We start from the raw sequence: 13,677 nt of genomic DNA, 5'->3' as shown, positions 1-13,677 counted from the left end.
AAAAAGTGAAAAATGAACCACATTAATACACAGTAATTTTCTCCCTAAAGAAGTAGTCATATGCATTCAGGTCAGGGGGTTAGGATGACCACAGGTGTGGAAAACTGCAGCTGATAACACATTCACCAAATATTTTTTAAAGAGTTTCTAAAATTGCAAGTGTGTGGAGTAGACCCATACTCCTGAAATATGACTGTTGAGTACCTTCTTTTTGCTTTCACCAATGGCTTGCAGTGATTGATATGCACTTTATGATAAAATTAACATTTACATTGCCATCCAAGAAAAAAGGCTCCAAAAGGAATGTAGCTATAATTCCAATCTCTACCATTAGTTTCATCAGCTCACTTGGTTTCTATTTAGCCCAAATCAGACAAATGTGGGTGTTAATGGATCCATTAAAATTGGATTCATCAGTAAATAAAATCTCATCTAAGAAGATTGAATCATCTTCCACTTTTTCCTGATACCATCAGGCAACATTTTGTTTTTACTAATAGTTAGCAGATTACAACTCTATATACTTTTGGCGCTTCTATGGATATAGCTTCAAATGGTGGCACATTTATTTACCAACTTGTCATGTGAGACCAGTAGGATTTTATAAGTAACAGGTAGTGTGGTGCTTATTTTCTATTCTTTAATTAGATTTGCACTGACTTGTTAATAATTTCCTGAGTAATAGCCTCAGCTTTCCCAGAATGTAAATCATCTTCCACTGACCCTATTGATTCAAACTTTACATCATATATTGCACTGTTCAAAGGGGTTCTCTTACAAACTTTTCAAATTTGGACTCTCCTCACCACTGTAAAGCAACAGGAATTTAAGCAACTGTAACTACAGCATGCATAAAACTAGGCTATTTCTTCAAATTCTTCAGATATCTTTGAGAAAGAAAAAACAATTGTGACTTCTATTTAAATAAATTCAATTTTGCTACTATTCCAAACTAATAAAATAACCAGAGTGAATTCCTTGGATCCCTTTTTTTAACTACTATTTTTTCTTGAATGTAACTAAATAGATTTAATTAAAATTGTAATGTAGATAAATTAAAATATTTGACCCTCTTTATTATAAATAATAGTAGAAATGCAACTTACAAAATTCAAGCATCAATTAATAAGCTTATTTAACAATATTTGAATTTTTACATGGTTTATTAGCCAGCCATGCTTTAATTTACCTTTCTATCCTTTTATAAATACTACTCTTTTATCTTTTTATACATCCACTTATTTCATAGTTTGTATTATCCATTTTGTACAATATTTTGTGGAAAAAGAATTTATCTATAAGTATTTAAAGACAGAAAATATTTCCTTTAATGATAGTGATGTTAATGGTGAAATATTTAAATTAATGCAATCAGTATTGAGTGAACAACATAATTGAAAACAGTTGCAATATTTATTTTTGAACATTTAGAAAATGAAAATTTTTTTATAAAGATTTAGTAGTTGGTTGCAACAAAATGGTCTTTATTGCTGTCAGATTCAATTTTATTTAGAGATGATTCTATAACTAAAATTGAAAGTAAAACTCTCACTTATAACAAACTTTATAACACAAATATAATTGCAAACTATAAAATCCTGAAGAAGCATTAAAAATCTTACTCAAAACAGACAAAAGCAAGTTATTATTTCAAATAAAATGAAGTTTAAAGTGCTTTTTACTTTAAAAAATTTAAAAGATAATGAGAATTATTTATCAGAAAGTGGTGAAGATAAGAAAGCAACATGGATTTAAGGAACAAATTTTTATGAAATTTTGATCCATTTTTCTGCTTTCAAGGAAGGAAGTCTGAAGAAAACTGAAAAACATTCACCTGTTGTCTTAGAATTGTTAAAAGAAGCAGGTCTTTCCTAAGTCATAAAAAAATTTTCCTTGCTGGTATGCATAGCAGTTATAACATATATAGAGTCCAGGTGATCATACTTTTTATATTAGTTAGGCTATGAAGGACCCCCAAATTGGATAATTCAAGTGCAAAATGAAAAATTGTTAAGCACTTACATATTAAAATACAAAAAAAATTTTTTATGTTTTTAAAGCAACACAAAAAATCTGTATACACTTAGAATATTTGTCTAGGGGAAAACCTCAATGAATGGGACAGTTTTTGCAAAATGCTTTTTAAACGTAGATAAAATTGTTTAATATATATATTTAAATAAGTTTGATAACCACCGACTTTTGCTCAATGATATAGTAAAACAAAAAAATTGGATTTGCATTTGGCTATTGGTAAAAACAGAGTTTTATTGGAGCATGGTATTTGTCCCATTCATTAAGTATGTCTCATTGAATGGGACAAACATAAAAGAATTAAAAATAAACGTATTTAATTCAATCATTTTTCAAATTAGTTTATTAATTGTAAATGTAGTTAAATATATAGATACATACATAAAGACCACACAAAAAGTATTTTTAACTTTAAAGATTTTAACTCTAATTAAATTTCAATCAAAGTAGAACTTTCTCATTTTAGAATACTATATTTAGTTATTTTTATTTAAGTAAAATATTGCAGTATAAAAGTGTGTAAATAATACCAATTACCCATGGGGATAAAAGTAAGGGACTGCAGCATCCCTCTACTGACCTGTAAATAATACTTTATTAAATTCATTCAATAGGTAGTACTTTGTCCCATTCAATATGCGCATCACTTTATCCAAAAATGATTAGTCACACCAATAACACCATTAATTAAGCCTGAATGTTTTAATCACTGTAGTACTAGAGACTGCTATCTATTTAAGCATGGAATTTTAATTTCCATAACTTCAAAAATTGCTGCAAAATCAGAAAAAAAAAAAAAAAATTTTTAAAATTACTTTTTACATTCGAAAACACAATAACATCCATTGTAATTACGGTCATAGAGCAATAGGATGGATGAGTTGGTCAGTTGAGTTCTTGTTTCTATCACTCTTTGCTACAGGAATTTGAATATTCTTACATCTATGCTTGTATAAGAATCTGAGTTTGTCCTATTTAATAATCGTTTCATTCATTAAGGTTCTCCCCTACTTCACAACATTAGCATTTCATAAGCAATGTTAATACTTTAACTATGAAAAAGTCAAAGTCACTGCAAAAAAAAAAAATAAGAAGTTTAATCCCATCACTAGATCTACAGTAAGCAGATTGTTAAATTTGTTAAGTATGGTGATGATTAGATACATGTTCAAAAAGTTAATATTTCCCAATTAAAGACTGAACTTTATGATTATTTCTATATACAGCATACGTCCTTAAAATCTGCACTAACTTTGACACCCTTGTTTAAAGTTTTTTCATAACAATTATTGTTTTGATTTACATGTAAAGAACTAATAAAATGAAAAACTACCAAAAATAAGATTGTCATTGACCTTCATTTCTTGGGTATTATTCCTAAGGACAAAAGCATGACTTGGGATGGCTAAACAACTGTGTATGATACTTTAAGACAATTTAAAAACTTTGGTAAATTAGAGAGAAGACCAGGAAGTGGTAAGATAAAGACTGTAGGGACTTCAAGGCTTATAACAGCAGTCAAAGGCCGAATTCAGTGCAACCCAGTCCAATCCATGAGAAAGATGGCCAAGGAACGCTGTGTAAGCACATGATAAGAAATATTGTTAAATATGACCTAAAGGCCAAGTCTAGAGATATATCCAAAAGGCAATTCATTACTGAAGAAGACAATGCCAAATAAGATAAAGAGAAGCAAGAAACTTTTGTCCATCCTTAAGAAAGTTCAACCAATAAGTCTGTTCTCAGATGAAGAACTTTATACAGTGGATTCTGCATCAAATAGTAGGACTAATAACTACATTAGCAGCTCAAAGTCAGAAGATGTTCCAGGTGTTCCAACACCTTGCTTCTGCGATCATTTTTGGAGTAGTGACCTCCAACCGCCTGAAGATGCCTCCCATTTTTATTGATTCAGGGTTTAAGTCAATGCAGATGTGTTCATTAAGATCTTGGAGACCATATCCGGTTATGAATCAGCTCTAACTTCAACCTTGATGCTAAAATTGTATACCAGCAGGATAGAGCTCCACCCCATAGAGCCAAAAAGACCCAGGAGTAGCTCAGAAAAAACATGCCGGATATTTGGGAGATCCTATTGGACTACAGTAAATGGGCATATGTTGAGTCAAAGACCTGTGCATCTCCCAACAACAGTATTGCAGCTCTGAAGAGCTTTTTCATGAAGCAGTGGAATACCATGCTCAAGGAGAATGTCCTGGAGGCATGTAAAAGATTTAGGCCTAGTATAGATGCTGTGATCAAGGCCAATGGTTCACATATAGAGTAATTTATTTGAAACTCATGCAAAAGCGAGATAAAATAAATTTTTTAGTCAAAAGTATTTTCTTGTTTACTTGTTTTTATGACCTACCATTTTAAAAAACTAGTGTGGATTTTAAGGGCACTTACTGTAGTTGTTTCCCTTTTACTGGTGCAGATTGGGCATTGGATCATTAACATTAACTGCTTACTTAATCAAAATTTACATTTAATAGGCTTGCACTACTGTTTCCTTTTCTGAAACTTATGTTTATAGATTCAAACACTTAATTTTGGTGTTTAGTTTACTTAACTAGTGTAACTTAATATTGATTTTTAAAAGAGTTGTTTTAACATAAAAGCCATAAAGATAAAATTTACCAGTAAGATATAAATGGTTTAAAATGTTCATAGCTTCATTTGAAACTTTCAAACAGTCAGCTTTTAATGCAATATTCCACAATTGCTGAGTACCAAGTAGGTACTAAAAAAAAGGAGAAAGTGTGTAAAATGAGAACAATATTTTATTCTAAATTTTAGAAAAAACTTTATGTTAAGGATTTTTTAGAAAATATAAAAATTTTTAAAACAAGCCATTTACAAACTACCTCTTCAGTGTCAGTCTCCTGATCTACAAATGGTGATGCATTAGACAATCTTGTTAAACTGAACAACTTTTGAAACAAACTTAAACCAGTCAATGTCATCTTTTCAGCATTTAACTCTGATAACTAAATATAATCTTTGATCAATAGTATGCTATTAGATAGAAATCAAATTAAGCAAATATAAATAATTACAAAAAATACCTTGTTTACAAAAATGTGTTTAAATGCATCAAGTCCTAAAGCATGAAAATCTTCATTATCAGTTTGCTTGAGAAGCCAGCTGAGAGTTAGGCAATGGAAATTATGAGGCAATTGTGTAACTAAACAATTCCACAAACAATCTATTTGAGATATTGACAAACCTATAAAAAAAAAATTGTTATCAAATGTTGTTAATTAATTTGTGAGCCATTTGCTTTTACAATAAACATGAAAATATTTATGTAAGTTAAAAGAACAAATGTAAAAAAAGTGATGTAAAGCAAAAAAAAAGTCTATAAGCAAAATTTTTAGTATAACATGATCTAAATGATATTAGCATGCTTTTTAAAACATCTTGAGAGTTTTATGAAAAAGCAAAACAATAATAACCAATCATACTTTACATATTTACATTTAACTGACTATTTGTAGCTCAAGCTATATTTTATCATCAAAATTCGCTCTAGAACTCTTGTACTACATTTTATTTATAATATTAAAAAATGTAAATTTTGGAATCAAAAAAGTGAAAGCTACTTGTCAATTTGAAGTATCCAAACAGATTGTATGTGTATGGATCAAAATAAAAGTATGTAGGGGAACTTTTGAAACAAAATCGAGATCTTTTTGACCAAAAAAACTACTAAAGTAGGCAAACATCAGTCAAATGATGATGCTTGCCTTACTGTAGTGCAGATTACTCTTGTATACAACAAATATTCTGAAGTAAAAATATCTGATTTAACTGTGAAAAATGTATATGTAACAAAAAAATTATTTTGTAGACATCCTAGTTGAAAACAATTGATTTCAAAAAAGAACTGGATGGCTAAAATAAAACTTGCACTGTACTAAACAAGCTTGGAGTAAAGTGTTGTGGAGTTATAACTTTTTTTCATCTGATGGTATTATGCATGTTAGATATTCAAAAAACAAACGAGAAGACCCCCAGTACATTGTACTAACTGTATATCATGGAATTGGTAGTGTCATAGTGTGAGGATGTTTTTTTTGTGTTTGTGCAGGGCTGTTAATTCAAACTGAGGGCATCATAGATGTCAAATACTATACAGACTAGATGAAAAATTATATTACCAAATGTCAAAGCAAAAAAGGCATTAATCATGGCTTCCACTAAGATGATGACCCTAAACACACTTCAAAGGCTGCAAAAAATGGTTCACATCTAATAAAGTCTGTGTTTTGGACTGGCTTAGCCAAAGTACTGACCTGATTTTTTTTTGTTAGTATAACTTTCTTCCCTAATTTGACAAACAAGCTCCTCCCATTGAAAATTCATGGGAGGAACTGGATTGTCAAATTAGGGAAGAAAGTTATACTAACAAAAAAATTTTTTTTAGAGTTTTACACAAAAGAAGGAAAAATATGTCTATAGACAAACTAATTAAGCTAGTCAACTCAGATGTGGCTGCTGTTGGAAATTTGGCCAATTTAAAATCAATTTTAGAATACAGCGCAAAAATTTTGAATGTGTATAAACTGACACAAGAACTTTCACTTAACAAAAACACAATCCAGGATATTGATTAGGCTACCAAAGGTTATATTTGTAATATAATTCATACTGTTTTCTTTTAGAAATTATTGAATATATTTTAGAACCCTTTACAATAAATTGTTTCACATTTACATGGATAACTTTTATAATAGTGTCTGCAATTGAAAAACAATTTGTAAAAACAATAGCTTATTTACAGGGTGCAGCAGACTATTCTTTAACTAGGTTTCATAATGTAAATAAAAAATTTCCAAAATTTGTTTTTGTTGGTTAATGTTCAATGGACGTCTTAGATTTGAATAAAAATATGAATAAAAAACATTTCAATTAAAAGTTTGGCAGTTGCTACTTAAAGCGCAATGCGCTCTATGCAGCCATATACTACTCTAAGTGCAATACTTTGTATGCATGCGCTAAATTTTGTTAATGTTAACCCTAACCCTAACCCTAACCCTATCCCTACCCCTACCCCTACCCCTACCCCTATCCCTATCCCTATCTCTATCCCTATCCCTAACCGCCTATCCAACCAGCTTTATTGTGAAATATAAATCGCACTGTTATAATAAAGTAATTGCGCATGCGTGTACAGTATTGCGCTCTGAGTAGCTTATGGCTATGTAGAGCGCATTGTACTCTACGAAGACACTTTGTAAAAGTTTCACAATTGAAGTTAAAAAACTGAATTTTTAAATTTGATTCACCCAGGTTTGCCTGCAAGTAAAGTAATTCATATTTCTGGACTGTCTACAAATACATTTAAAAAGTGAAAAACATGACGTTTTGAAAAGAATCCTATTATATCCATTAGAAAGATAGCAAAACTGTTCAATTTTGATCAGAGGATAGTTAGAAGAACTGTTAAAACTCTTGGAAAAGTCAGTGTAGCCCAACCTTTATGCCAACTTTTGACAGAAAGTCTAAAAGCTTTAAGATTAGAGCAATCAAAGAAGTTTCTGAATTTGCTGAAAAGCAATGTTTCATCAACAGTCAAAATTTCCATATTAGATTAAAAACCTTTTATTATTGATCAATAGGCAGAATGACAGATTCATAGTGCAGAAGGGTGAAAGGGTACCACCTGTGTGTCACACAAAGCACCCTCAGTCTATCATGATCCTAGGAATCATTGCTTTTAATGGAGAGAAATATCCACCAAGCACATTAAAGAGAAAGAAAAAAAACCTCTGATGTATATATAAGCTTACTAAAACATTATGTGAGCCATGACTGAAAAAAAAAATTCTTAGAAGACAATTACATCTTTCAAAAGGATGATGCACTCTGTCATAAGTCCAGAAAAACCCAACAATATCTTCAGGATTATATGGCTAATTCTACCCCAAAGACTTTAAGCCATTATCCAGCCCTGACCTGAACTACAGTGTGTGAGTAATAAAACATGCAAGAAAGCCCACTCAAGTGTCAAGTCACTAAAGTCATCAATTACCTGCACTAGGAACTCAAGGGAATGTGTAATCAGCACCTGCCAGTCCTTCTGTCCTAGGCTTAAGGTAGTAATCAAAAAAAAAGGAGATCTAATTGAATTTTAATATAGGAAAAGCATTTATCTTCAACTTTTCTTTAATTAATATTACATAAATATAATTTTTTAGTTTTTTAAAAATGTTCTAAAAAGTTTGCAAATTGCTGCAGCACCCTGAAATTGTGTGAAGATTCACAGGCTACAGAAAAATAAATCTATATTTTGAAGAAAAAGAAATGGTTGTAAATATGGCACTCTAAAAGATATATTAGAATGATTTCAAATAATCATTTGACAGAATTGTATTAAAACTTCACTGAAAAAGTAAATTGTCAACAATAAAACTCTTATCCATCATATGCTACATTAAGTTTATAAAAGAGGTTGATCATGGCTATCGATCTAATTTGCAAATATTAGACATTTTAATTTTTCTTGTTTATAGTACTCATAAAAAAATGTGGTAAAACAACATTTGGAGTACCAAATTTAAGTAGCACCTCTGATTGAAAAATAAACAAAAACTAAAATGAAAGCAAGTTTGTCAGCCTTTGGTTGATTCTAGTAAAAATAAAATCAATTTTACGAGTGTTTTGACAACTGAAAAAAGATGTTTACAACTTTCTTCATATTTAAGGCCAAAAAATTATACTATACATTACTTATAAGTATATACATCCAAAGTATCATTTAGTTTATGAGTAGATTATAATAGTAGTTTCGAACTGATTAAAAAAAAAATAAATGTTTGACTCTTTTCTATCTCATATTCAATAACCAATTTGAAGCAAAATTTATAAAAGATTGGGACTTAAACTATATTTAATCAAAACAATTGTGGCTATGCTCATTAAGAACTTTTATAATACAAAGACTTAAAAAAAAGATTCTTACGAAAATGATCAGGAGTAATATCATTTGAATACATAGCTGCCAAAAAATCCAGTCTAGCTTGAATAGACTCTTCAACAGTACTAATAGCATCTTTTTGATCTGATGTTCCATTTTGAACGTCTTTAACTGATTGAGCAAACACCACCAAATTATTGAAGAAAGCATTCATTAGTTGAAGATCTTTTATTGCCCAGGAGAGTAATAGGGAGGCTTCAGAGGTCTTATGAGGAAACACACTGATTATTTTTGGTAGGATTTTAAATGATACCAAAACTGACCTGTCACAACAAAAATAATAAATTACTTTAACTCTTGAAATTTAATGCATGTAACATTTAATACACCTAATAGATTTAAGCATTTCTCCCATATAAAAAATATTGAATTTATTGCCAAAATAACAACAGCAACAACAAATTTAATTTCTGTATAAAAATAAATAATTGTGTTAGTTATCCATTATGTTTGTCTGAATCAGAGAAATGCTTGCTTTTTTGATATCTTGTTTCAGAGGTTTTTTGTGGCTGCAACCTATTTACTTTCTTGATTCTTTCTTAACAAAAAATTAAATCTTATTAAAACAGTAAACTTTAGTTGTTCTTAAACTTTGCTTGTAGCAAACAAATATTAATGATTTAGATCAATCTTCTTAAAAAGAACGAAGCACATCCACTAAATTCCATAAAAAACAATTTTGCTTCTTTTCATTACTTATAATTGCTGAGATAGAGAAACAAGTTCAAACTCAATCTTAAATGTTAAAAGCTCAGAGTTTACTAAAAAAATTATTGCTTTATTGAGTAAAAAAGAACATTCGGCTTTGCTTATTTTAAATTGATTTTATTTTTTCAATAGAAAATTTTATTTTCTTCTTTACTGTCTTTCTTTATTATCACTACCTATAACAGAAAACATGTATATTTTCATAAAGGTTTAAAAAAAAAACTCCTGTGCAATGGTGATACACTTTGATCTAAACAATCCAAATTATCTCAAGACTTTAAATCATTACAAAACTTTTTTTTTACAAATTTCTGCCATGGTGTGTGACTGCACATTGCTATTACATAAAAGAAAATCTTTTTGAACACCATGACTTGAGAACAGACATACAATAGTTGTTCATTCTCAAGTCATGGTATTAAAAAAGATTTTCATTTACATATAACACTTTTTGGTGCTATAACTGATTAAAAATTTTTTATTAGAACTTTCTTAGTTACATATTACTTTTACAAAGAAGCTATATATGCTATTAAAATCATAATCAACATCTTTTACACTGGATTTCAAAGAGCTTTCTGTCTCTAATTTTATTGCAATAAATTAAGGTTTACATTTACATAATTATTATGATGATATTTTAAAAAATTAATACCAAATAAAGATTTTATAACTAAGCATAGTTTCCATAATAATAAAACTGGTAGTGATAAATATCTTTTAATGATAAATATCACTGTTAGTGAGAAATTGTGAGAGCAAAAATTTAAAAATATTTCTAACTGATTGGGACAACTATTTTGTAGTACAATCATTTTCATAGAACTAGACTCTATTGCAACCTATTGAGAACTACCAAAATTTACTATAAACAACCATTATACACAATACACATATTAGATGCATTATCTCCTGAACTTTAAAATCATTTAGATATCAGTTCCTATTTTCAGAGAGTTTTTTAGGCTAAAAGATATTTTTATTTGTTTTAGTAAAAAAAAAAATTTACAACAGAATACAAATAAAAAACATCAAAGTTTCTTTTCTTAATTAAAGTAACAGCAAATCGATATAATATTAATTATTTATTTTGAACTATTTTGTTGGAAAATTAAAAAACAAAAATTTAACTGAACTTCTTACTGATTTTTTTTAATATTTTCCAAACAGCCTTCTGTAAAGATCATTCTCACTTTCTTGTTTCCTGAATAACAAATTAGTTGCCATAACAGCTTTTGTGCTTCTTCCAACAAACCATCTGGCATATTATTCTAAAGGTTTTTATCAATTTAAAAAAAATTATGTAAACTTATATTATTTCTCGTGCTAAGGTTAGAACTAAGAATTTTACAAATATTAAAAAAAAAAAAAAAAAAAAAAAATTAAATACAGGGTGCGGCAGCGATTTGCGAACTAATTTTTGGCTAGGTTGTGATGTAAATAAAATACTTTCGCAATTTGTTTTTGTTGATTAATGTTCAATGACCATCTTAGATTTTAACAAAATTGTGAATAGAAAACATTTTAGCTAAAAGTTTTACAATGGAAGCCAAAAGAACCGAAGTTTTAAATTTGATTCACGCGGATTTGTCTGCATGTGAAGTGATTCGTGTTTCTGGAGTATCTAAAACTACATTTTACAAAGTGAAAAAACGTGGCAGTGCTGAAAGAGCCAAAATGCCATCTCCAGTGAATAAAAAAGTTGATAAAAAGTTCACAGAAAAGCTTAAAAAGCATGTTGAAAAGAATCCTACTGTATCCATCAGAAAGACAGCAAAATTGTTCAATATTGATGAAAGGACAGTGAGAAGAACTCTAAAAACACTTGGAAAAGTCAGTGTGGCCCGACCTTCATGTCAACTTTTAACAGAAAGACTAAAAACTTTACGATTGGAACGATCAAAGAAGCTTCTGAATCAGCTAAAAAGCCATGCTTCGTCAACAGTTTAAGTTTTCTCAGATGAAAAACTTTTTAGTGTTGACTGTGTGATAAATAGGCGTAATGACAGATTCATTGTACAGAAGGGTGACAAAGCACCACCTGTGTGTCACACCAAGCACTAAAAGTCCATCATGATGCTAGGAATCATCGCCTCTAATGGAGAGAAATGCCCACCAATCTACATCAAAGAGAAAGAAAAAGTTACCTCTAATGTGTATATTCGCTTACTAAAACGCTGTGGTGCCATGGCTGAAGAAGACATTCCCAGAAAACAATTACATCTTTCAACAGGACAATGCACCTTGTCATGGGTCCAGAAAAACTCAACAATATCTTCAAGACAATATGGCTAATTTCTAGCCCAAACACTTTTGGCCACCATCCAGCCCTGACCTGAATCCCCTTGACTATAGTATGTGGAGCGTAGTTGAGAGTAAGGCTTGCAAAAAAACCCACTCAAGTCTCAAGTCACTAAAGTCATCAATTACCCGTGCTTGGAACTCAATGTCAAGGGACTATATAATAAGCACCTGCCAGTCCTTCCGTCCTAGGCTTGAGGCAGTGATCAAAAAAAAAAAGGAGACTTAATTGAATGTTAAGGTGGAAAAAGTATTTATCTTCAACTTTTCTCCTATTAATATTCCATGAAAATAATTTTTTAGTGCTTTAAAAATTCATTTTGAAAAATGTTCTAAAAAGTTAGCGAATTGCTGCCGCACCCTGTAAAGCTTTTAACTCTTGTAGATTTGTATCAACTATTACAATGTACACTGAAATGTAACTTGTACACTCAATTTCTAAGTTTTATTCTTTCTTAATTTCACATTATAAATATGTGAGAAAACCTAAAATTATTTGCTTCTTGGTTTTTTATAAAAATTCCAACAAAAGTTCCTCTTAAAACTTAAGGAAGATTTAGCTCAGGACCTCAACTGCTATCTACTCAAGCCCAGGTTTTGAAGTAGAAAGAAAGTTTATCAGGATCCTATTGAAAAATTGAGAAAAAAAACTGTGTACTGAACTAGAAGATGTGCTTTTAAATATCAAATCCACTTAAATTTTTGTTCCTTGTGTTGATTTCAATTTTATAATTATTTTTATGTTTAACATTTCATGTACATTATAACATAGATTTAGTGTAGCAGTAGCTATGATCTATCTACTAGGCGCAAATATAAAATGATGATTTTAAATGTTGATGATTGTTTAAATGATGATTTTAAAAGCATTACTTAAGTTGTAAATGTGGAAAACCAATCAAAAATAACTGTTTTCTCCTGTCTTTCAATTGTTAGATTTAGAACAATTTAATGTAACACAGCTTTAATTTATTACTACTATGGTTTTGCTAATTGTATGTATGCTTATTATATTATCTTTCATATATTAACTTATTTTTGATTGTGTGACTTTTGATTTTTTATCAACTTCTTTTGATAGCCTAAATAAAAAGGTTTGCTTATTTGTAGCTAATTAAATTAACTATAAACCTATAATGTGATAAGATGAAAGTCAAGAAGAAAGAAAAGTTCAGTTTAATAAATAAAATATGGGAATGAAAATTGATGAGGTTTGAAATAACCAAGAATGTAAGAAAGTATACAAAAATTGAACAGCATATCATGGACAGATTTAAGCCGCAAGTGTGAAAAGCAAACAAATGAAGGTTGTGATTGTGGTTTAAGAAATAAAATTCTTATATTAAAAGTCTTTAAGTTCAAAAAGGTTATCTAAAGTGGAAAGAAAAATTTTAAATGTACTGAAAAAGTATTAAAAAGACAGCAGAAAACATGGAATAAGAGATTTTATCAACTTTTTGAAAGTTACTGTTAAAAAAGAAGAATGGTTGTGCCAGGAAGATAGAGACTTAACCATCAGGTGTAAAAATGTGGTAGGGCTAGCTACTGCATCACAACTGAAGATACATAATAAGTTCATTCTAGAAAACTTAAGTTAATTAAGCAAAAATCAGTCATGATACCAATGATGAATTAAGCAGTGAAGATAAAGA

General features: G+C 29.7%; 1 protein-coding gene across 1 annotated transcript in view; it reads right to left on the bottom strand.

The window, feature by feature from the left end:
- Nucleotides 1-13,677, bottom strand: part of LOC145183703 (ubiquitin carboxyl-terminal hydrolase 34-like) — a 92,567-nt gene that overhangs the window by 40,287 nt on the left and 38,603 nt on the right. The window contains exons 15-19 of the mRNA XM_090084277.1: nucleotides 10,868-10,995; nucleotides 9,002-9,279; nucleotides 5,103-5,263; nucleotides 4,902-5,024; nucleotides 4,675-4,777 (exon numbers count right to left, since the gene is read on the bottom strand). Of these exons, the coding sequence (XP_089940403.1) occupies nucleotides 4,675-4,777; nucleotides 4,902-5,024; nucleotides 5,103-5,263; nucleotides 9,002-9,279; nucleotides 10,868-10,995 (793 nt within the window). The remainder of the gene's footprint in view (nucleotides 1-4,674; nucleotides 4,778-4,901; nucleotides 5,025-5,102; nucleotides 5,264-9,001; nucleotides 9,280-10,867; nucleotides 10,996-13,677) is intronic.

The sequence above is a fragment of the Hydra viridissima genome, unplaced genomic scaffold, assembly GCF_058129835.1.
Source record: "Hydra viridissima isolate aposymbiotic clone 2 unplaced genomic scaffold, HvirCarnegie_v1 scaffold_4, whole genome shotgun sequence".
Lineage (NCBI taxonomy): Eukaryota > Metazoa > Cnidaria > Hydrozoa > Anthoathecata > Hydridae > Hydra > Hydra viridissima.
The sequence above is the reverse complement of the archived record's forward strand: the minus strand, read 5'-3'. Positions and strand labels throughout refer to the sequence as shown.